Below are 25,348 nucleotides of genomic sequence, written 5' to 3'. Positions count from 1 at the left end.
ACCATTCCCCTGCGTCCATGCCCTGGCGACTGAGAAAGTCTGCTTCCCAGTTTTCTACGCCCGGGATGTGAACTGCGGAGATGGTGGAGGCTGTGGCTTCCGCCCACAGCAGAATCCGCCGAACTTCTTGGAAGGCCTGACGACTGCGTGTGCCGCCCTGGTGGTTGATGTACGCGACCGCCGTGGCGTTGTCCGACTGTATGCGGATCTGTCTGCCCTCCAGCCACCGATGGAACGCCTTTAGGGCTAGATACACTGCCCTTATCTCCAGAACATTGATCTGAAGGGAGGACTCTGTCGGAGTCCAGGTTCCCTGAGCCCTGTGGTGGAGGAAGACCGCTCCCCACCCTGGCAGACTCGCGTCCGTCATGACCACAGCCCAGGATGGGGGCAGGAATGATTTTCCCTTCGACAAGGAAGTGGGAAGAAGCCACCACTGAAGAGAGGTTTTGGCTGCCAGTGAAAGAGACGTTCCTGTCTAGGGACGTCAACCTCCTGTCCCATTTGCGGAGAATGTCCCATTGAAGTGGACGCAGATGAAACTGCGCAAAGGGAACTGCCTCCATTGCTGCCACCATCTTCCCTAGGAAGTGCATGAGGCGCCTCAAGGGGTGTGACTGGGTCCGAAGGAGAGAGTGCACCCCTGTCTGCAGCGAACGCTGTTTGTCCAGCGGAAGCTTCACTATCGCTGAGAGAGTATGAAACTCCATCCCGAGGTAAGTCAGTGATTGGGTCGGTGTCAATTTTGACTTTGGGAAATTGATGATCCACCCGAACCTCTGGAGAGTCTCCAGAGCAATGGTCAGGCTGTGTTGACATGCCACCCGGGAGGGTGCCTTGACTAGGAGATCGTCTAAGTAAGGGATCACCGAGTGGCCCTGAGAGTGTAGGACCGCCACCACGGATGCCATGATCTTGGTGAAGACCCGTGGGGCTGTCGCCAGGCCGAAAGGCAGTGCCACAAACTGAAGGTGTTCGTCCCCGATGGCGAAACGCAGGAAGCGTTGATGCTCTGGTGCAATCGGCACATGGAGATAAGCATCCCTGATGTCGATTAAGGCTAGGAAGTCTCCTTGGGACATCGAGGCGATGACAGAACGGAGAGATTCCATCCGGAACCGTCTGGTTCTCACGTGTCTGTTGAGCAGTTTGAGGTCCAGAACGGGGCGGAATGATCCATCCTTTTTTGGCACCACGAACAAGTTGGAGTAAAAACCGCGACCACGTTCTTGAATGGGAACGGGAATCATAACTCCTTCTGCCTTCAGAGTGTTCACCGCCTGAAAAAGTGCATCGGCTCGCTCGGGGGGCGGAGATGTTCTGAAGAAACGAGTCGGAGGACGAGAGCTGAGCTCTATCCTGTAACCGTGCGACAGAATGTCTCTCACCCATTGGTCTTGGACATGTGGCCACCAGGCGTCGCAAAAGCGGGAGAGCCTGCCACCGACCGAGGATGCGGTTTGGGGAGGCCGAAAGTCATGAGGAGGCCGCCTTGGAGGTGGTTCCTCCTTACGGTCTTTGGAGGACGTGACTTAGACCGCCATGCAGAAGAGTTCCTCTGGCCCTTCTCTGACCTGTTGGACGTGGAGGATTGGGACCTGGCTGAGGGCCGAAAGGACCGAAACCTCGATTGAATTTTTCGTTGCTGAGGTTTGTTTGGTTTGGACTGGGGTAAGGACGAGTCCTTACCCTTGGATTGTTTAATAATTTCATCCAATTGCTCGCCAAACAAACGGTCGCCAGAAAATGGCAAACCGGTTAAGAACTTCTTGGAAGCAGAGTCTGCCTTCCATTCGCGTAGCCACATGGCCCTGCGGACTGCCACCGAATTGGCGGACGCTACCGCTGTACGGCTCGCTGAGTCCAGGACGGCGTTCATGGCGTAGGACGAAAAGGCCGATGCCTGAGAAGTCAAAGACACAACTTGCGGAGCAGAGGTACGTGTGACTGCATTAATCTCAGACAGACAAGCTGAGATAGCTTGGAGTGCCCACACGGCTGCAAAGGCCGGAGCAAACGACGCGCCTATGGCTTCATAGATGGATTTCATCAGGAGCTCTATTTGCCTGTCAGTGGCATCCTTGAGCGATGAACCATCTGCCACTGATACTACGGATCTAGCCGCCAGTCTAGAGACTGGAGGATCCACCTTGGGACACTGAGCCCAACCCTTAACTACGTCAGAGGGGAAGGGGTAACGTGTGTCATTAAGGCGCTTAGTAAAGCGCTTGTCCGGAAATGCTCTGTGCTTCTGGACAGCATCTCTGAAGTTAGAGTGATCGAAAAACGCACTCCGTGTACGTTTGGGAAACCTAAACTGGTGTTTCTCCTGCTGTGAAGCCGACTCCTCTATAGGTGGAGTTGGGGGAGAAAGATCTAGCACCTGGTTGATGGACGCTATAAAGTCATTTACTATGGCGTCCCCTTCAGGTGTATCAAGATTGAGAGCAACGTCAGGATCAGAGCCCTGAGCTGCGACCTCCGCCTCATCCTCCAGAGAGTCCTCATGCTGAGACCCCGAACAGCGTGATGAAGTCGGGGAAGGTTCCCAGCGAGCCCGCTTAGCCGGTCTGGGACTGCGGTCCGTGTCGGAGTCCTCCCCGTGGGACCTAGGTGTCACCCCAGGAGCACTCTGCTGCACCGACCGAGAGGGGCCTGGGGGCGATGAACTCACAGTGCCCGGGGCCTGTGTGACCGATCTGGACTGCAAGGCTTCTAGTATCTTAGCAGACCATCTGTCCATAGACTGAGCCATGGATTGTGAAGGCAACTCAGAGAGTTTCTCAGCCAAAACTGCAAACTCTGTCCCTGCCACCTGGACAGTGGAAGCCGGCTGTTCTACCTGAGCCGAGGGTCCCACCAGTGCCCGAGGCTCCGGCTGAGTGAGTGCCACAGGGGCCGTGCATTGCACACAGTGAGGGTAGGTGGAACCTGCAGGTAACATAGCCGCACAAGAGGTACAGGTTGCAAAATAAGCCTGTGCCTTGGCACCCTTGCTCTTTGCGGACGACATGCTGTAGTCTCCTCTGAGAGTGATCACTGAGGGTATATAGCCAAAAGCAAAACAATGCGGCCGAACAGAGAAAATGTATACAAATTATATATATATATAAAGAGAATTTTGTTTACTTACCGTAAATTCTTTTTCTTATAGTTCCGTCATGGGAGACCCAGACCATGGGTGTATAGCTACTGCCCCCGGAGGACACACAAAGTTACTACACTCAAAACGTGTAGCTCCTCCCTCCTAGCATATACACCCCCTGCTAGCCAGTTCTAGCCAGTTTAGTGCAAAAGCTGAAGGAGGACATCCACCCACAAGAAGAGAGAGTAAAATCCGGAAGAGCCGGAACCTCTGTCTACAACAATAACAGCCGGTGAAGACACACGGAACAAGAAACCTGCCAACAGGCAATAGGGAGGGTGCTGGGTCTCCCATGACGGAACTATAAGAAAAAGAATTTACGGTAAGTAAACAAAATTCTCTTTTTCTTTATCGTTCCTATGGGAGACCCAGACCATGGGACGTTCAAAAGCAGTCCATGGGTGGGAATAAACAGACAACTGAGAAGCAGGCAAACCTAACTTCACAAATGGGCGACAGACGCCGGAAAGATGCGTCTGCCCAAGCCCGCGTCTGCCAAAGCATGAGCATGCCTTGGGTAGTGCTTCGAAAAAGTATGCAGACTAATTCGAGCTGCAGTCTGACAGACCTACTGAGCCGTAACCTGGTGCCTGAAAGCCCAAAAAGGCGCCGACAGGTCTGATCAAATGTGCTCTGATCCCCGGCGGGGAAGGCACTTGAGTACACTTGTAGGTCTCCGAAATGGCCGACCTAAGCCAACGAACCAGGGTCGGCTTAGATGCCGAGAGACCGCTACGCTGACTAGCAGTCAGCACCAGAGAGAGGTGCACCGCCTAATAACGGCGGTGCGAGACACATAGATCCGGAGCGCCCGCACCAGATCCAGGATATGCAACGCTTCCTCAAGCGATGAACAGGAGCCGGACAAAAGGAAGGCAGGAAAATTGCCCCGGATAAGGTGGAAGCAGTAACCACCTTAGGGAAAAAAGTCCGGAGTCGGACGGAGACCACCTTGTCTTGATGCAAAGACCAAAAAAAGGGGGTGACTCCGAGAGAGTGCAGCCAGAACTCTCTGGCGGGAAAATATAGCCACTAGAAAGACTACTTTCTGTGAAAGATGAAACAAAGAAACCTCCCCAAGAGGCGCAAAGGGAGGTTTCCGGGAACCGGGAGGACCGGATTAAGGTCCCAGGGCTCCATAGGTCGCCGGAAAGGCGGAATGATGTGAGATGCGCCCTTAAAGGAGCGCACCGGAGCCAGCCGGACGATACGCCGCTGGCACATACTGACAGAGCCGAGACCTGTCCCTTAATGAGGGATAGTCCTAGCTGTAGACCGGACTGTGGAAGGGACAGGAGGGTCGGCAAGGCCAAAAAGGTCAAAGGACACTTTGGAGCTCGAGTCATAGCGGAGATGACTTCAGGAAGGATACCAGAAGTCGCCAAGATCCGGGACTCAAGAGCTACGCCGTCAATCTGAGAATCCAGAATTCTGATGGAAAAAACGGACCTTTTGAGAAAAGGTCTGGACGGTCCGGAAGATGCCATGGCAACCCAACGGACAGAAGGAGCAGGTCAGAGTACCAAGCCTGCCTGGGTCAGTCTGGAGTATGAGAATGACCCGACGGCCCTCTTTACTGATCTTGCGCAGGACTCTGGACAAGAGGTAGAGGGTAAAATACGTAAAGAGACGAAGCTGGGGTCAAACATGAACCAGTGTGTCTACCGCAAAACCTGAGGATTGTGGACCACGGTTGGACAGCTGAAATAGTCTGCCTCGCAGTTTTCACATCTAGGATGTGGGCTGCGGATACGGTGGACTAGGAGTCCCTTGTCCACTGAAGAATGTTGAGCCGCCAAGATTGCCAGGCGGCTGAGTGTCCCGCCCTGGAAGCTGATGTAGGAAAAACGCTGTCACGTTGTCCGACTGGACTCGAATGTGCCTAGCCGCCAACAGATGGTGAAGGCTTAGAGAGCTAGAATACAGCTCTGATTTCCAGCACATTGATCCAGAGGGCGGATTCGGACAGAGTCCAAGCGCCCTGCGCTCCACGGTGGAGATATACTGCTCCCAAGGCGGATAGACTAGCATCCTGGTGAGGCTCACCCGGGACGGGGCCAGGAAGGAGCGCTCCTGAGACAGAGTGGCCGAAGCCACCACTGAAACGAGCCTCTGGTCAGTGGCGAAGCCACCACCCCGTGGGAGGAGGGAGTTCGCTTGTACAGCGGAAAACATCCAATCTCAGAGGACGCAGGAGAAACTGGGCAAGGAATCGCTTCCATTGATGCCACCGTCTGACCAGCACCTGTATATGGTGTCTGATAGAACGACGCCGACCGCCAGCGGAGGGACTACTGATCGACTAAGAGCAGCTTCACAAGTGCCGATAGAGACTCGAATTGCGTCCCTGAGAACCTCTGGTTCGAAGTCAGAGTGGACTTGGGCAGAAAGACAAGCCACCCGAATAGGTTAGAGTGGCGAGAGTGAGCGAAGCACTCTGCTAAGAGTCAGCACTGGATGAAGCCCCGACAAGAAGGCCGTCCAGGGCAAAAGATCACTGCCAATCCCTAGGGGTGCAGGACCCTAATCACAGCTGCCCCAATGAGAATACTCGAGGGGCCGTGGCTAACCCCAAGGGAAGAGCCACGAATTGGACCACTCCGATTGTCAAAACGTAGTCAACGCTGGTGTGAAACTGCGATTGACCCCTGCAGATAGGCATCTCTGATGCCGATGGCTGCTAGGGAATCTCCTTGGGTTCTTGATTGATCCGGTGAAAAACACACGGAACAAGACCGAGACTCCATGTGAAAACGCCACACCTGACTATGCTTGAAAAGCTAAAGATCCAGGTCGGAAGGCACCGCCCTCTTCGGGGACTAGGAATAGATTTAAGCAAAAATCTCAGAACCGTTCCCAGTCGGGAACCGGTACAATTACTCCATTGGTCTGCAAGAAATGCCACGGCCTGTGAGAAGGCGGCGGCCTTGGAGCTGGGAGGAGTTGACAGAAAAAATCTGTTTGGCGGGTGGACAGAATTCCATCCTGTAGCCATGGGAGATATAATCCCGCCCCCACTGAACGGAGACGTGTTAGAACCATACGTCGCCAAGTGGAGAGAGCCTGCCACCGACCAAGGAGGTTGTTGGCGTGGCTAGATAGCTCGGAGGAAGCTGGCTCAGTGGCAGCATCTCCTGCGGTCTTCTGAAGACGCAGCTTCGAGCCATTTGGTTCTATGAACCTAGGCCGAGCTAGAGGACGATCAGATGGAGGAACGGAAACCACCGAAACCTCAACTGATTCCTGCCCTGGACAGGTTCCCTGGTTTAGGATTGTGGCGAGGAAGCACACTCCCCGCCAAGAGCTTCCTTAATTTCACCCAGCTTGGTTCCGGGGAAACTGGGCCCACCAAGGGGGAGCCCAGCCAGGAACCTCCATAGAGGCATCTGCCTTCCAATTTCGAAGCCACAGGAGCCTGCGGATAGCGAGGAAGGTAGCCCAGACCACCGCCGTGCGGCGTCTAGCATGGCAGACCTGGCAGAGGATGAAAAGACTGAAGTCTGGAGTTCAGGCAACCGTTTTGGGCATAGAGTCCCTGTGAGAGAATGCATCTCCTCCAGAGAAGCAGAGAAGTTACAAAAAACCGCACTGCTGTAAGCTGAGGAGAACAAGCTCCTGCCGTTCCCATACCGACTTGGCCCAAAGGACAACCGGGCGGACCGCAGAACCATAAGTGAGGAGCCATCAGCCACTGACATAACGGTCCGGGCTGAGCCACCTGAAGTGAATGAGCCCACTTCTTGACCACCATGGGTGGACAGGGGAAACACAGTCCTCAGAAACACGCTTCATCTCAGAGCGGAGTGAGGTCCAGTACAAAATTAATGTACGGTAGAATCCTATAGAGGTGCCGTCAGCCACTGATACAACTAACCGGGCAGTCTAGACCGGAGTGGCTACCCTCTCTGAAGGGAGGGGGAGACAGGCAGCAGAACCCCGCTGTGGGGTCTGCAGGATAGGCTGTGGGCTTGGACGCAGCGGCCTGAAAACTGGAGTGGTTAAGTAACACACTCCTTGACCTGCTAAAGGTAAACTGTGCCTTTCTGCCAGCGGGGAATACTCCCCTGATCAGGCGGACACAAGAATAATGGACGCAAGCCAATCATTCGCATCTGCGTCACCTACGGACGGATCAATGTACATAAAGTAGCGTCCGTGTCCGCGGTAGAGACATCTTCCTCGTCCGGTGAATCAGCTCGTAATCGGAGCTGCGGGACGGGGAGGACAGGGGACCCTGCGTCTCCCTGTCAGGAGAACGGGGTCTGAGCCCAGAAGGAGAGTCCCTTGTGAGCTTGGCCGAGCGAGCAGAAAACGCCCTATGAGGGGAACTGCATGCTCAGCAGATGCCGGGACAGCCGACCCCTGGAAATAGGAATCCTATGGGGGTCAGCCACCAAAACCGGAGCAGCTGGAGGGACCATTAATGAGCCCCCATGCTGAGGGGCCACAGTGGTTAGGAGCTCGGTATAGCCGTACGAGACTACCTGCAGTGGATAATAAAGAAACAGCCTGCAGCCTCGCTCTGTGAGACATGCTGCAGAGGTGGGGGCTCTGTCCAGCATGGGTAGAATACCCAAGACAGGGGTTCAGCCTGGGGGGACTCCCACCTAAGAACCATTACAGTGTGCCGGTTCAGGCAATATGAGGTTACATGCAGCACATGTAGAACCTTGTAGCTTAGCTGCTAGAGTGAGACATGCTGCTGAGGGGGAGATTCTATGATAAAGAATTAACTCCTTCAGCATGCCTGAGAGTGTCATGCTGCTGAGGAGGAGATTCTATGATAAAGAATTAACTCCTTCAGAATGCCTGAGAGTGTATAAAAAGTGCACAACCAGGGGTTGTGACTTATCAGGCCATATTATGAGTGCCCTCCGGATTCCAAGCCTGGACCCTCAGCCAGTATTCCCTCCCTGTGCTGCAGGGCAGCCAGCGCCGACCAGTGTACTAAGACGCTGGAAAATGGCGCCAGAGTGAGGGGGGGAGGCGGGGGTTAACCCAGGAGCGGGAATCGGAGGGCGAAGGAGATGTACAGGGGAGGGAATCATCACCTCAAAACGGAGCGTCCTCCCCTGTGGAGAGCGGCCGGCGGGCGGCTCTGCAGCGTCCCCCTGCATGCCTGACATGCAGGGGAACGAAACGAAACTAGGCCGCGGCTGAAGCCGGGGCCTAAAGTTATGCATGCGGCCGAAAATCAGGCCTCATCGGCGCGGTTCTCAGTAAAAACTGTGGAACCGGCCGGAAACACAGTAAACAAAGCAGCATTATTCAGCAATCACTGTCCCCCCCAATAAAAGTGCCCCACATGCAGAAAGACCCTCTGAATAAACGTCTCTATACTTAGCTTTGAGACGCAGGGTCCAGTCCCTGTGGGGTGGGGGTCAGTGCTCCGTCCAGCAGGGTCCTGCACAAGGGCTGCGGATGGAGGCCGGTCTCCTGCAAGGCAGTGAGAACCGTGTTGGCTCCCACTTCAAATCAGAGCCCCTAAGGGATGTTGAAGGAGCGCGGCATGAAGGGCTCCTGCCCTGAAGTCAACCTTAACAGCACTGCCGCCAGGGGAGTGTGAAGGGACATGCCGGGGGTCCAGTGGACCCGCTTTTCTTCCAAATCTTTGTAAAAAATGAAAAATCAAAAAGGGATGCATGTGTGTGTGTGGATCCTCCTGACACAAAGCAAGAAACTGGCTAGAACTGGCTAGCAGGGGGTGTATATGCTAGGAGGGAGGAGCTACACGTTTTGAGTGTAGTAACTTTGTGTGTCCTCCGGGGGCAGTAGCTATACACCCATGGTCTGGGTCTCCCATAGGAACGATAAAGAAATATATATATATATACACACTTCGGCACCCAAGGGGGGCCAGCACCGGGTAACCGGTGTGGCTTACCGACCGCCCAAAGCGGTTGTGTGTCCACCAGATTCCCTACCTGGGCCTCCCAGAGCTGTAGAGCTCGTTCTGAAATCCTCCACCGGCAGAAGTGATTGTAAATATGGCTGCCAGAGTTCTCAGGGGAGGAGGGAGCCGTGGGCGTGACTAATAAAGTGCGGGAATCTGGTGCCCCACAGTGCTCAGTGAGGGGGGAGGAGAACACCTAAGTATGCTCCAGCCCTCACTGCCGACGTCCAGTCGACTGTCCCGCCCTTACCCCTGACTGGCAGGCCCGGGGGCGGGAGTTATGGTACTAGGCCGCAGAAGCCGGGGACTAAATTTAATAACGCGGCCGGCAAACAGGCGCGGTCGGCGCGGTAGTCCCGGTCGTCACAAAAAAACAGCAGCCGCTGCAGCGTCTGTAACACAGGCGCTCCATGCACCGTCCCCAAGGGGACACAGAGTACCTTATAGATGCAGGGCCTGTCCCTGATGATACTCAGTCTCCTGTCCGTCAGATTCCCCCAGGGGCTGCGGAGGGAGCCCGGTCCCAGTGAATGGTGACCGGTTAGGATCCCACTTCTCCCAGAGCCTCTAAGGGTTGGGGAAGGACAAACGGCATGTGGCTCCAGCCTTTGTACCCGCAATGGGTACCTCAACCTTAACAGCACCGCCGACTTAGTGGGGTGAGAAGGGAGCATGCGGGGGCCCTGTTAGGGCCCTCTTTTCTTCCATCCGATACAATCAGCAGCTGCTGCTGACTAAAATGGGAGCTTGAGTGAATGTGTGCCTCCTTCAACACAAAGCATAAAACTGAGGAGCCCGTGATGCACGGGAGGGTGTATAGGCAGAGGGGAGGGGTTACACTTTTTAAAGTGTAATACTTTGTGTGGCCTCCGGAGGCAGAAGCTATACACCCAATTGTCTGGGTCTCCCAATGGAGCGACAAAGAAATAAAAGTTTATCATCTATTTGTATTGCTTCCATTACAAGTATAGGAAATAATAGATTACAAGATTATCTCTGACCTTCCAAAGCCCAAATGTGGATCTGTGAATCGGCGAACACTTCTTGGCTAGAGGCTTCTGGATGCTGTATAATACAAAAAAAATAAAATAATAAAATACAAAAATAGAGCAGACTTGTATAAATAGACAGATAACTGAGAAACCTTGTCTAATGTAGGTCAGAATCTGGCACAAAATATTAAACCACCATCATCTACCTATTTGACCCGATGACAGATTATTAATAGTGTTAATTCCATTGCTGTAGATGTGCTGCAGTTGTACATCGCCCAGGCCAAAAACTAATTCTCTAGCAGGATAAAGCTAAACCCCCACTAAGTGGAGGCATCACAAGTGCAGGAGGAGCAAATCACACACACACACACACTTCCAAAAAAATGGAGGGGACAATTGCTGGATGATAATCTGCACACTGATGGCTCGCATCAGTGCCTAGGCTTCCGTTTTATGGCCATAATACCAACTAAAACCTCTTTTTTTGTACAGGATGCAGCCAGGCTCCTTTCTGTTGGGCCTTGCATATTAGAGTTTCTGTCCCTGTATGGTGCACAGATGGAGTACGGCTTGGCAGCTCGCCTGATATAATAGAAGGGCGTCACTTAATAGGCTGTGGGCTTGTGACTGTGCATCTGCTAGCGTGAACAGCGCTCTATACAAGCCATCAGTGTACAGTTGTATCATCCAGCAATCGCCCCCTCCATGTTTTGGAAGTGTGTGTGTGATTTGCTCCTCCTGCACCTGTGATGCCTCCACTTAGTGGGGGGTTTACCTGTATCCTGCTAAAGTACTAGTTTTTGGCCTGGGCGATATACAACTGCAGCTCATCTTTGCTGTAAGTAATACTTAATTTTTGGAGTATATTTATTCCTCTTTTTGTTGCTATTTTTACATTGCTGTAGATGACAATAGAACTTTGAGAAAATTTAGCAAAGTTTCAAATTAGATAATCGCCAAAGCCAACATCTCACCCACTTACCTTGCTGAACAGATACGTGAACAAAACTCGTTTTGCCAAAAAATGCTTGATCTAAGAAAAAAAAATATGCAATATCCATTACACAATATATATACAAAACTGTAGATTATAAACATACAATGCTAATCTATAAGTATTTATGATGCCACAATTAAAGGGGTTGTGGTTTTTTTTTTTGTGTGGACCAATGGTCACTACTAAGGGATATGGACTTCATAAAAGGGAATGCCACAATTGGGATAGTCCTCTATGAGCCAAAACAGACAGCAGTTCAATAACAGAGGCGTGTGCTTTGGCAGATCTGTCAAGTCTATGAATTACATAGACAAGTGGTCACTCCCTTTCAAAAAGGGTATGGATTTGAAAGACAACCACTTAAAGTGGACCAACCACCAGGCTTTTTCTATATAAGTGCTATACTGATGCCATCATGATGATTCTATACATATCTTTAGTGGTGAGATCGGATGTATAGTATCTGAAATATAGGCAAGTAAACTTTGTGAAATATACTGTTATTTGATTGATAGCAGCTACAGAATATCTAATAGGTGGGTTGAGATTTGGTAGTTATTTATGCCCCTGTCTGCCTGTCCTTCCTCCCCCTGTAATAACAGAGACAGGGGGAGGAAGGACAGGCAGCAGACAGGGGTGGGAATAAATACCAAATCTCGACCCACCTATTAGATATTCTGTAGCTGCTATCAATCAAATACCAGTGCATTTCACAAACTTTACTTGCCTGTATTTGAGAAAGTATACATCCGATCTCACAACTAAAGGTATGTATAGAATCAGCATGATGGCATCAGTATAGCACTTGGTTTAATTTATATAGAAAAATCCTGGTGGTTGGTCCTCTTTAAAAAGAGATTTATAGTGTCACATTAGGGGGTCCTACCAGAAGCACTACCAATACATAAGGAGTACATAAAATACCACCAGTCACACAACCCATGCTAGGAGGGGAGTGAATGGAGAGGTTATCAAGGGTGGATTCAGCATGTGTATATATACAAATGAATATTAAATAAATTAATTCACCAAAAAGCTTACAAATCAAGGTGTTAAAAGTCAAAACACAGATTTGGCCCCTCCACTTATGTGATATCATATGCGTCTGCTTGTTGCAAGACTCCAGTAACTGATTACACACAGCATGTGGGCAGAAAACCTGCAGCGGGTAGGACCATCAGCATAACACATCCAGCACCTACCTGCTCCTTTATGTTCTGGAGCCATGCATAGAGGACCCGCTGCCCCTCACTTCTAGTAAGGCTAGTGCTGGCTTTAGAGGCCAGAGAAGCTTCTGAGCCGTTGCTCTGGATGTCTGTAAAGAGATGTAAAATACATGTCAAGAACTAAATACATGTGTGGTCAATATAAAGGACTGGAACATGACTTATTTCTTCCAAAGACAATACTAAGGACCAGGGGGCACTCACTGCGAGTGGAAGAAAAGCGATTCCGACAGCTAAATAGGAAAGGGTTCTTTACAGTTAGAGGAGTCAGACTGTGGAATGCCGACCACAAGAGGTAGTAATGGCAGATACTATAACAGCTTTTAAAAAAAGAGCTGGATAATTTCCTCAGTACACAACATTGTTGGTTATAAGTGACTTAGTGACAAAGGGCGGCATTTTGTTTACTTACCGTAAATTCCTTTTCTTCTAGCTCCTATTGGGAGACCCAGACAATTGGGTGTATAGCTTCTGCCTCCGGAGGCCACACAAAGTATTACACTTTAAAAAGTGTAACCCCTCCCCTCTGCCTATACACCCTCCCGTGCATCATAGGCCCATCAGTTTTGGTGCAAAAGCAGGAAGGAGGAAACTTATAAATTGGTCTAAGGTAAATTCAATCCGAAGGATGTTCGGAGAACTGAAACCATGAACCAAAGAACAATTCAACATGAACAACATGTGTACACAAAAGAACAAACAGCCCGAAGGGAACAGGGGCGGGTGCTGGGTCTCCCAATAGGAGCTAGAAGAAAAGGAATTTACGGTAAGTAAACAAAATTCCCTTCTTCTTTGTCGCTCCATTGGGAGACCCAGACAATTGGGACGTCCAAAAGCAGTCCCTGGGTGGGTAAAAGAATACCTCGATAAAAAGAGCCGAAAACGGCCCCCTCTTACAGGTGGGCAACCGCCGCCTGAAGGACTCGCCTACCTAGGCTGGCATCTGCCGAAGCATAGGCATGCACCTGATAGTGTTTCGTGAAAGTGTGCAGACTCGACCAGGTAGCCGCCTGACACACCTGCTGAGCCGTAGCATGGTGCCGCAATGCCCAGGATGCACCTACGGCTCTGGTAGAATGGGCTTTCAGCCCTGAAGGAATCGGAAGCCCAGAAGAACGGTAGGCTTCAAGAATCGGTTCCTTGATCCACCGAGCCAAGGTTGACTTGGAAGCCTGCGACCCCTTACGCTGGCCAGCGACAAGGACAAAGAGCGCATCAGAACGGCGCAGGGGCGCCGTGCGAGAAATGTAGAGCCGAAGTGCTCTCACCAGATCTAACAAGTGCAAATCCTTTTCACATTGGTGAACATTGGATGAGGGCAAAAGGAAGGTAAGGAGATATCCTGATTGAGATGAAAAGGGAATACCACCTTAGGGAGAAATTCCGGGACCGGACGCAGAACCACCTTATCTTGGTGAAACACCATGAAGGGGGCTTTGCATGAAAGCGCTGCTAGCTCAGACACTCTCCGAAGTGATGTGACTGCCACTAGGAAGGCCACCTTCTGCGAAAGGCGTGATAGAGAGACATCCCGCATTGGCTCGAAAGGTGGTTTCTGAAGAGCCGTTAGCACCCTGTTAAGATCCCAGGGTTCCAGCGGACGCTTGTAAGGTGGGACTATGTGGCAAACTCCCTGCAGGAACGTGCGGACCTGCGGAAGCCTGGCTAGACGCTTTTGAAAAAACACGGAAAGCGCCGATACTTGTCCCTTGAGAGAGCCGAGAGACAAACCCTTGTCCATTCCGGATTGAAGGAAAGAAAGAAAAGTGGGTAAGGCAAACGGCCAGGGGGTAAAACCCTGATCAGAGCACCAGGATAAGAAGATCCTCCAAGCCCTGTGATAGATCTTGGCGGACGTTGGTTTCCTGGCCTGTCTCATGGTGGCAATGACATCTTGAGATAACCCTGAGGACGCTAGGATCCAGGACTCAATGGCCACACAGTCAGGTTGAGGGCCACAGAATTCAGATGGAAAAATGGCCCTTGAGACAGCAAGTCTGGTCGGTCTGGGAGTGCCCACGGTTGACCCACCGTGAGGTGCCACAGATCCGGGTACCACGACCTCCTCGGCCAGTCCGGAGCGACGAGGATGGCGCGGCGGCAGTCGGACCTGATCTTGCGTAACACTCTGGGCAGCAGTGCCAGAGGAGGAAATACATAAGGCAGTCGAAACTGCGACCAATCCTGAACTAATGCGTCCGCCGCCAGAGCTCTGTGATCTTGAGACCGTGCCATGAATGCCGGGACTTTGTTGTTGTGCCGAGACGCCATGAGGTCGACGTCCGGCGTTCCCCAGCGGCAACAGATCTCTTGAAACACGTCCGGGTGAAGAGACCATTCCCCTGCGTCCATGACCTGGCGACTGAGAAAGTCTGCTTCCCAGTTTTCTACGCCCGGGATGTGAACTGCGGAGATGGTGGAGGCTGTGGCTTCCGCCCACAGCAGAATCCGCCGAACCTCTTGGAAGGCTTGACGACTGCGTGTGCCGCCCTGGTGGTTGATGTACGCGACCGCCGTGGCGTTGTCCGACTGTATGCGGATCTGCCTGCCCTCCAGCCACCGCTGGAACGCCTTTAGGGCTAGATACACTGCCCTTATCTCCAGAACATTGATCTGAAGGGAGGACTCTGTCGGAGTCCAGGTTCCCTGAGCCCTGTGGTGGAGGAAGACCGCTCCCCACCCTGACAGACTCGCGTCCGTCGTGACCACAGCCCAGGATGGGGGCAGAAAGGATTTTCCCTTCGACAAGGAAGTGGGAAGAAGCCACCACTGAAGAGAGGTTTTGGCTGCCAGTGAAAGAGAGACGTTCCTGTCTAGGGACGTCGACCTCCTGTCCCATTTGCGGAGAATGTCCCATTGAAGTGGACGCAGATGAAACTGCGCAAAGGGAACTGCCTCCATTGCTGCCACCATCTTCCCTAGGAAGTGCATGAGGCGCCTCAAGGGGTGTGACTGGGCCCGAAGGAGAGAGTGCACCCCTGTCTGCAGCGAACGCTGTTTGTCCAGCGGAAGCTTCACTATCGCTGAGAGAGTATGAAACTCCATCCCGAGGTAAGTCAGTGATTGGGTCGGTGTCAATTTTGACTTTGGGAAATTGATGATCCACCCGAACCTCTGGAGAGTCTCCAGAGCAATGGTCAGGCTGTGTTGACATGCCACCCGGGAGGGTGCCTTGACTAGAAGATCGTCTAAGTAAGGGATCACCGAGTGGCCCTGAGAGTGTAGGACCGCCACCACTGCTGCCATGACCTTGGTGAAGACCCGTGGGGCTGTCGCCAGGCCGAAAGGCAGTGCCACGAACTGAAGGTGTTCGTCCCCGATGGCGAAACGCAGGAAGCGTTGATGCTCTGGTGCAATCGGCACATGGAGATAAGCATCCCTGATGTCGATTGATGCTAGGAAGTCTCCTTGGGACATCGAGGCGATGACAGAGCGGAGAGATTCCATCCGGAACCGTCTGGTTCTCACGTGTCTGTTGAGCAGTTTGAGGTCCAGAACGGGACGGAATGATCCGTCCTTTTTTGGCACCACGAACAAGTTGGAGTAAAAACCGCGACCACGTTCTTGAAGGGGAACGGGGATCACAACTCCTTCTGCCTTCAGAGTGTTCACCGCCTGAAAAAGTGCATCGGCTCGCTCGGGGGGCGGAGATGTTCTGAAGAAACGAGTCGGAGGACGAGAACTGAGCTCTATCCTGTAACCGTGAGACAGAATGTCTCTCACCCATCGGTCTTGGACATGTGGCCACCAGGCGTCGCAAAAGCGGGAGAGCCTGCCACCGACCGAGGATGCGGTTTGGGGAGGCCGAAAGTCATGAGGAGGCCGCCTTGGAGGCGGTTCCTCCGGCGGTCTTTGTAGGACGTGACTTAGACCGCCATGCAGAAGAGTTCCTCTGGCCCTTCTGTGACCTGTTGGACGTGGAGGAATGGGACCTGGCTGCGGGCCGAAAGGACCGAAACCTCGGTTGTATTTTTCGTTGCTGAGGTCTGTTTGGTTTGGACTGGGGTAAGGACGAGTCCTTTCCCTTGGATTGTTTAATAATTTCGTCCAATTGCTCGCCAAACAAACGGTCGCCAGAAAATGGCAAACCGGTTAAGAACTTCTTGGAAGCAGAGTCTGCCTTCCATTCGCGTAGCCACATGGCCCTGCGGACTGCCACCGAATTGGCGAACGCTACCGCTGTACGGCTCGCAGAGTCCAGGACGGCGTTCATGGCATAGGACGAAAAGGCCGACGCCTGAGAAGTCAAAGACACAACTTGCGGAGCAGACGTACGTGTGACCGCATTAATCTCAGACAGACAAGCTGAGATAGCTTGCAGTGCCCACACAGCTGCAAAGGCCGGAGCAAAAGACGCGCCTATGGCTTCATAGATGGATTTCATCAGGAGCTCTATTTGCCTGTCAGTGGCATCCTTGAGCGATGAACCATCTGCCACTGATACTACGGATCTAGCCGCCAATCTAGAGACTGGAGGATCCACCTTGGGACACTGAGCCCAACCCTTAACTACGTCAGGGGGGAAGGGGTAACGTGTGTCATTAAGGCGCTTAGTAAAGCGCTTGTCCGGAAATGCTCTGTGCTTCTGGACAGCATCTCTGAAGTTAGAGTGATCGAAAAAACGCACTCCGTGTACGTTTGGGAAACCTAAACTGGTGCTTCTCCTGCTGCGAAGCCGACTCCTCTATAGGTGGAGTTGGGGGAGAAAGATCTAGCACCTGATTGATGGACGCTATAAGGTCATTTACTATGGCGTCCTCTTCAGGTGTATCAAGATTGAGAGCAACGTCAGGATCAGAGCCCTGAGCTGCGACCTCCGCTTCATCCTCCAGAGAGTCCTCATGCTGAGACCCCGAACAGCGTGATGAAGTCGGGGAAGGTTCCCAGCGAGCCCGCTTAGCCGGTCTGGGACTGCGGTCCGTGTCGGAGTCCTCACCGTGGGACCTAGGTGTCACCCCAGGAGCACTTCGCTGCACCGACCGAGAGGGGCCTGGGGGCGATGAACTCACAGTGCCCTGGGCCTGTGTTACCGATCTGGACTGCAAGGCTTCTAGTATCTTAGCAGACCATTTGTCCATAGACTGAGCCATGGATTGTGAAAGCGACTCAGAGTTTCTCAGCCAAAACTGCAAACTCTGTCCCTGCCACCTGGACAGTGGAAGCCGGCGGTTCTACCTGAGCCGAGGGTCCCACCAGTGCCCGAGGCTCCAGCTGAGTGAGTGCCACAGGGGCAGAGCATTGCACACAGTGAGGGTAGGTGGAACCTGCAGGTAACATAGCCGCACAAGAGGTACAGGTTGCAAAATAAGCCTGTGCCTTGGCACCCTTGCTCTTTGCGGACGACATGCTGTTGTCTCCTCTGAGAGTGATCAGTGAGGGTATATAGCCAAAAGCAAAATAATGCGGCCGAACAGAGAAAATGTATACAATATATATATATATATATTATATATATATATACACACACTTCGGCACCCTAGGGGGGCCAGCACCTGGTAACCGGTGTGGCTTACCGACCGCCCAAAGCGGTTGTGTGTCCACCAGATTCCCAGCCTGGGCCTCCCAGAGCTACAGAGCTCGTTCTGAAATCCTCCACCGGCAGAAGTGATTGTAACAATGGCTGCCAGAGTTCTCAGGGGAGGAGGGAGCCGTGGGCGGTGACTAATAAAGTGCGGGAATCTGGTACCCCACAGTGCTCAGTGAGGGGGGAGGAGAACACCTAAGTATGCTCCAGCCCTCACTGCCGACGTCCAGCCGACCGTCCCGCCCTTACCCCTGACTGGCAGGCCCGGGGGCGGGAGTTATGGTACTAGGCCGCAGAAGCCGGGGACTAAATTTAATAACGCGGCCGGCGATCAGGCGCGGTAGTCCCGGTTGTCACAGAAAAAACAGCAGCCGCTGCAGCGTTGTAACACAGGCGCTCCATGCACCGTCCCCAAGGGGACACAGAGTACCTTTTAGATGCAGGGTCTGTCCCTGATGATACCCAGTCTCCTGTCCGTCAGATTCCCCCAGGGGCTGCGGAGGGAGCCCGGTCCCAGTGAAAGGTGACCGGTTAGGATCCCACTTCTCCCAGAGCCTCTAAGGGATGGGGAAGGAAAACGGCATGTGGCTCCAGCCTTTGTACCCGCAATGGGTACCTCAACCTTGACAGCACCGCCGACTTAGTGGGGTGAGAAGGGAGCATGCCGGGGGCCCCGTGGGGGCCCTCTTTTCTTCCATCCGATACAATCAGCAGCTGCTGCTGACTAAAATGTGGAGCTTGCGTGAATGTGTGCCTCCTTCAACACAAAGCATAAAACTGATGGGCCCGTGATGCACGGGAGGGTGTATAGGCAGAGGGGAGGGGTTACACTTTTTAAAGTGTAATACTTTGTGTGGCCTCCGGAGGCAGAAGCTATACACCCAATTGTCTGGGTCTCCCAATGGAGCGACAAAGAAATATATAATTAGTGGAGGAAGGTTGAACTAGATGGACCTAGGTCTTTTTTCCCACCTATGTAACTAGGACAAAAAATGCTAGGCAAACAACCAAGTGTGTGTACTCACCTGGGCCACAAGTCCACAGCTTTGCGCCTCTTCTCATATGTGGGCTCTGTATGGATCCATGCCATGGAGAATTTGGGTCCACGACACCAGTGATGTGACCAATCGCAGGGAAGCAAAAGGACTGCCCGAGCCCCATGTTGCTTTGAGAGAAGCGCCAGGCTTCAGAAGGGAGGGTATAGGGGTCCGAGGAGTTGGAACAAAGGTTGGTGAAGGGTCAACTGTGTCATTGATGAAAGAAGTGCCTGAAAAAAAGAAAAAGAAAAAAAAAAAGTTAAAATCCAACAAAATAAACCAATGTATAAAAACAGAAAAACAAAGAAAATATATACAAGTTGAAAAATTAGCAAAAATACTTTTCTTCATCCCCAACGACATAAGGAATACAATTTTAAAAAGGGGATTCCAACTTTAGACATTTTTGGATATATACGCTGCAACTCTTTCCATATACTTCTAGGAACGTTACAGATGAAGTTTCATTAGTTTTCCCACAGATGTGAATGTAGAAAGCCGCCTCCTTTTATCCCCCCCCCTTTTCTGCCATATTTGCATGTTAATCATGCAAATATGGCATATCCTGTAGCCTGTTAAAAGGCATGAAATGGTTTTCACAAACTATGGTGTACATCTCTGAGGACGTTACCCGAGCTGCTGGAAGAGGATTTCCTCGACTCGGAGGAGGATGACGATGAGAGCAGGATACGTCCATTACTTGCAGCAGCCTCCTGGTAAGCCACGAGTCTTGATGTCAAATTGGTCAAAGCGTCCAAGCACGCTTTAGAGACGGCGGTCCAATTGTGAGGATGTCCTCCTATCAAATAAGCGATATTATATTTATTCACTTATATAGTGCCATTAATTCCACAGCGCTTACAGGCATCATCACCATTGTCCCCATTGGGGTTTACAATCTATTCCCTATCAGTATGTGTTTGGAGTGTGGGAGGAAACCGGAGTACCCGGAGGAAACCCACGTAAACACAGGGAGAACATACAAACTCCTTGCAGATGTTGTGCTTGGTGAGATTTCAATCCAGGACTCCAGAACTGCCTGCAAGACTTCAGTGCTAACCACTGAGCTACCGTGCTAGAAATCAAATTCCAAGGTGGTCGTCCGTAATTCTACCGATAACAAAACATAAGCTAAAACGTCACCAAGATGCACATACCGGGCTGACTGAGGCTGAACACTTCTTGCCTTCGAGATGGAGAATATTGAGAAAGGAGCATTAAATCTTGGAAGGCCAGATACTGTAGAGGACAAGGAAAATGCATAGAATTACTTTAATTCCACTTTGTCTGTGTAGAAGAGTTAATACAAACAAATAAAGAGAATGAGGAACTCAGTTAAGAGGGTTACTCAAGTTTGGGGAGAAAGTTTGCAATCACTCTGCAGTCTTGTGAATCCTCACAGTGCACACTGTGCGCACGGTCAGGATTTTCCAGTACCAGTGTTGACGGCCGCATGGACAAAAGTATGAAATTTGCATACATGCAGTCACGTGCCGACTAGATGTGTGCGGCCTAACTCAATGCAAGTAAATTGAGCGAGGTCAGACACGTCTAGTAGGAATGTGGCTGCAATTATGCATATTGCATACTTGTGGTCACACACCCACAAATTCTGACCACGTGCACACAGTACACCGTGAAGTCTCTTTGGCCTTTATAGCTGGAGGGTTGTTCCCACCTGATCCTAGATTATAATCGGACGCCCTTATCCATATTTATTCGCAAAAGCAGTCACTGGTCGCTCTTGCCAGCCAAAGGTGGCCCAGCAACGGTCATACTGATGGCCAGCCTACACCACTCTCTGCAAGCAGAGGCCAATAATGTAAGCGACATTATGCAGCCATCAGTAGGCTGCAAGTAACAGGCTTCCAGTCGAAAGAAAGTCCCTCTCCTGCACGTACGGACATGAATAATGTGGAAGGGGGTTTGGACGTCCATCCAATCCAGATATTTTGGAGTCACTGACCGGGAAAGAGGCCAATAATCGAGTCACTACAAAGCTACGGTGGTATTATATTGCAAGTTGCCATCAACCAGAACAGAGACACTGTAGATAGGATTTACAAGTGGTAACCTCCGGCAATGATGTGCATATGTCATACATACTGTGTTAGGAGAGTAATCGGAGATAGATACTCACTTTTAGTAGAGGAGAATTACAGCTCAACATGTTCGGAAGACATTTTTCTGCCTCCTCAGGAAAGGCTGTCTGCACAGGAAACGCGCGGGCCTAGAAGGATCAGATAATATAAGTAATAAAGTTCTGCCATGGCACAAAAAAAAACAACCTACATTCATGCAAGTATTTATTAAGAGAATGAATATATACAATATGCATTATTCCAACAATGACCTGCAGAAGAAAAGCAGGAGCCCTCACTTTATTAACTCGGAAATATTGCAGTTTGGGCCACATTATCAAAACTGTTAACCAGAGGAAAAAAAAAGTGCTTACTGCCCATAACAGGCAACATTATTTTTAGATTTGCTGATTCAGTGTTTCCCTGAAAATAAGACCTACCTCAAAAAAAGAAAATTTTGTTTACTTACCGTAAATTCTTTTTCTTATAGTTCCGTATTGGGAGACCCAGACCTTGGGTGTTTAGCTTCTGCCTCCGGAGGACACACAAAGTACTACACTTAAAAGTGTAGCTCCTCCCTCTGAGCTTATACACCCCCTGGTGAGCCAGTCCCAGCCAGTTTAGTGCAAAAGCTGAAGGAGAATAGCCACCCACATTTAGAACAGAGCAAGAGCTGGAACAACCGGAGACTCTGTCCACGACAACAGCCGGTGATAACACACGGAACAAGAATTTGCCAACAGGCAACAGGGAGGGTGCTGGGTCTCCCAATACGGAACTATAAGAAAAAGAATTTACGGTAAGTAAACAAAATTCTCTTTTTCTTTATCGTTCCTTTGGGAGACCCAGACCTTGGGACGTTCCAAAGCAGTCCCTGGGTGGGAAATAAACAGAAAAAAGAGAATTTTGTTTACTTACCGTAAATTCTTTTTCTTATAGTTCCGACATGGGAGACCCAGACCATGGGTGTATAGCTTCTGCCTCCGGAGGACACACAAAGTACTACACTAAAAGTGTAGCTCCTCCCTCCGAGCATATACACGCCCCGGATGACAAATCCAACCAGTTTAGTGCAAAAGCTGAAGGAGGACATCCACCCATAAGTAGAGATAGAGTAAAACCCGGAATAACCGGAACCTCTGTCTACAACAACAGCCGGTGAAAAACACACGGAACAAGAACTGCCAACAGGCAACAGGGAGGGTGCTGGGTCTCCCATGTCGGAACTATAAGAAAAAGAATTTACGGTAAGTAAACAAAATTCTCTTTTTCTTCATCGTTCCTTATGGGAGACCCAGACCATGGGACGTCTCAAAGCAGTCCATGGGTGGGAAATAAACAGAAACTGAGAAGTAGGCAAAACCTAACTTCACAAATGGGCGACAGCCGCCTGAAGGATGCGTCTGCCCAAGCTCGCATCTGCTGAAGCATGAGCATGCACTTGGTAGTGCTTCGAAAAGGTGTGCAGACTAGACCAAGTGGCAGCCTGACAGACTTGCTGAGCCGTAGCCTGGTGCCTGAAAGCCCAGGAGGCACCGACAGCTCTGGTCGAGTGCGCCTTAATCCCTGGCGGTGGAGGCACCTGAGAACATTGGTAGGCATCGGATATGGCCGACCTAATCCAACGAGCTAGGGTCGGTTTAGAAGCCGAGAGACCCTTGCGCTGACCCGTGGTTAGCACAAAAAGAGAGGTGCACCGCCTAAGAGCGGCGGTGCGTGACACATAGATCCGGAGCGCCCGCACCAAATCCAAGGTATGCAACGCTTTCTCAAAGCGATGTACAGGGGCCGGACAAAGGGAAGGCAATGAAATGTCCTGGTTAAGGTGGAAGGGAGACACCACCTTAGGGAGAAAGTCCGGAGTCGGACGGAGAACCACCTTGTCTTGGTGAAAAAACAAAAAGGGTGACTCCGAAGAAAGCGCAGCCAAATCAGAGACTCTCCTGAGAGAAGTTATGGCCACCAGAAAGACCACTTTCTGTGAAAGTCGAAACAAAGAAACCTCCCTAAGAGGCTCAAAGGGGGGTTTCTGTAAGGCCGTGAGGACCAGATTAAAGGTCCCAGGGATCCAAAGGCCGCCGGTAAGGAGGAATGATGTGAGATGCGCCCTGCATGAAGGTGCGCACCTGAGTCAGTCGGGCGATACGCCGCTGGAACAAGACTGACAGAGCCGAGACCTGTCCCTTGAGGGAATTGAGGGATAGTCCTAGCTGCAGACCGGACTGTAGAAAGGAAAGGAGGGTCGGCAAAGAAAACGGCCAAGGAGCATGGCCGGAAGAGCGACACCAGGACAGGAAAATCCTCCAAGTCCTGTGGTAAATCCTGGCTGAGGAAGACTTCCGAGCCTGAGTCATAGTGGAGATGACCTCGGAAGGAATGCCTGAAGCCGTCAGGATCTAGGACTCAAGAGCCACGCCGTCAATCTGAGAGCCGCAGAATTCTGGCGGAAAAACGGACCTTGAGAGAGAAGGTCTGGGTGGTCCGGGAGATGCCACGGCATTTCTACGGACAGATGGAGCAGGTCTGGGTACCAAGCTCGCCTGGGCCAGTCTGGAGCAATGCTTATGACCCGACGGCCCTCCATTCTGATCTTGCGCAGGACCCTGGGCAAGAGAGCTAGAGGGGGGGGAACACGTAGGCCAGACAAAACTGGGACCAATCTTGAACCAGCGCGTCCGCTGCCAAGGCCTGAGGATCGTGGGAGCGAGCCACGTAAACCGGGACCTTGTTGTTGTGCCGGGATGCCATTAGATCCACTTCCGGAGTGCCCCACTTGCGGCAGATTGACCGGAACACTGCCGGATGCAGGGCCCACTCGCCGCTGTCCACGGTTTGACGGCTGAGATAATCTGCCTCCCAGTTTTCTACGCCTGGGATGTGGACTGCGGATATGGTGGACTTGGAGTCCTCCGTCCACTGAAGGATGCGTTGAACCTCCAACATCGCCAGGCGGCTGCGAGTCCCGCCCTGGTGATTGATGTAGGCAACTGCTGTCGCGTTGTCCGACTGGACTCGAATGTGCTTGCCCGCCAACAGGTGGTGAAAGGCTACGAGAGCTAGGAGTACAGCCCTGATTTCCAGCACATTGATCGAGAGGGCTGATTCGGACGGAGTCCAAGTGCCCTGTGCTTGGTGGTGGAGAAACACTGCTCCCCAGCCGGAGAGACTGGCGTCCGAGGTAAGAATCACCCAGGACGGGGTCAGGAAGGAGCGTCCCTGAGACAGAGAGAGGGGCCGAAGCCACCACTGAAGAGAGCTCCTGGTCTGTGGCGACAGAGCCACTAGCCTGTGCAAAGAAGAGGTCCGCTTGTCCCAAAAGCGGAGAATGTCCATGCCGTGGGAGATGATATCCCGCACCCACTGATCGGAGACGTGTTGAAACCACACGTCGCCAAAGTGGGAGAGCCTTCCACCGACCAAGGACGTTGCTGGCGCAGCCAGATAGTCAAGAGGAGGCTGCCTTAGTGGCAGCGGCTCCTCCGTTCTTCTGAGGACGCGGCTTCGCGCGCCAGCTGGGTTTTCGATCCTTGGCTGAGTTAGTGGACGAAGCTGAGGGCTTAGAGGATGACCAGTTAGAGGAACGAAAGGAACGAAACCTCGACTGGTTCCTGCCCTGGACAGGTTTCCTGGTTTTAGTTTGTGGCAAGGAAGTACTCTTCCCGCCAGTAGCTTCCTTAATAATTTCATCCAGTTGTTCACCAAACAGCCGGGACCCAGCAAAGGGGAGCCCAGCAAGGTACTTCTTGGAAGAAGTGTCTGCTTTCCATTCTCGAAGCCACAAGATCCTGCGGATCGCGAGTGAATTAGCGGAAGCCACCGCCGTGCGGTGAGAAGCCTCCAGAATGGCAGACATAGCATAGGATGAAAAAGCCGAAGCCTGGGAAGTTAAGGCAATCATTTCGGGCATAGAGTCCCTGGCGAGGGAATGTATCTCCGCCAGAGAAGCAGAGACTGCTTTAAGAGCCCACACTGCTGCAAAGGACGGGGAGAACGAAGCCCCTGCCGCCTCATATACAGATTTGGCCAGAAGATCAAATTCTAGACACCGGAGGATCCACCTTTGGTGACTGAGCCCACTCCTTGACCACTTCTGGTGGAAAGGGAAAGCGGTCATCAGAACTACGCTTTGGGAAGCGTTCGTCAGGACAGGCCCTGGGCTTGGTCACAGTGGCCTGAAAACTGGAGTGGTTAAAAAACATACTCCTTGCTCTCTTAGGTGAGGTAAACTGGTGTTTTTCTACCAGAGAGGCTTATTCCTCTGACACTGGTGGATTGAGGTTCAGTACGGAGTTAATGGACGCAATCAAGTCACTAACATCCGCATCACCTTCAGTTAGATCAATGGGGTACATAGAGGTAGCGTCCGAGCCCACAGTAAAGGCATCCTCCTCGCCCTGCAATTCAGCTCATGAATCAGAGCCGTGGGACGAGGAGGGAGAAGAGTCCCTGC

General features: G+C 51.8%; 1 protein-coding gene across 1 annotated transcript in view; it reads right to left on the bottom strand.

Annotated features, from left to right (window-relative positions):
• The window catches only part of NDC1 (NDC1 transmembrane nucleoporin), a 130,457-nt gene that overhangs the window by 47,396 nt on the left and 57,713 nt on the right, over positions 1-25,348 (bottom strand). The window contains 8 exon segments of the mRNA XM_075321079.1: positions 10,040-10,103; positions 11,016-11,066; positions 12,233-12,345; positions 18,806-18,916; positions 18,919-19,047; positions 19,449-19,616; positions 19,975-20,056; positions 20,958-21,047. Of these exon segments, the coding sequence (XP_075177194.1) occupies positions 10,040-10,103; positions 11,016-11,066; positions 12,233-12,345; positions 18,806-18,916; positions 18,919-19,047; positions 19,449-19,616; positions 19,975-20,056; positions 20,958-21,047 (808 nt within the window).

This window comes from Anomaloglossus baeobatrachus, chromosome 8 (assembly GCF_048569485.1).
Source record: "Anomaloglossus baeobatrachus isolate aAnoBae1 chromosome 8, aAnoBae1.hap1, whole genome shotgun sequence".
In the NCBI taxonomy this organism is placed as follows: domain Eukaryota; kingdom Metazoa; phylum Chordata; class Amphibia; order Anura; family Aromobatidae; genus Anomaloglossus; species Anomaloglossus baeobatrachus.
The sequence above is the reverse complement of the archived record's forward strand: the minus strand, read 5'-3'. Positions and strand labels throughout refer to the sequence as shown.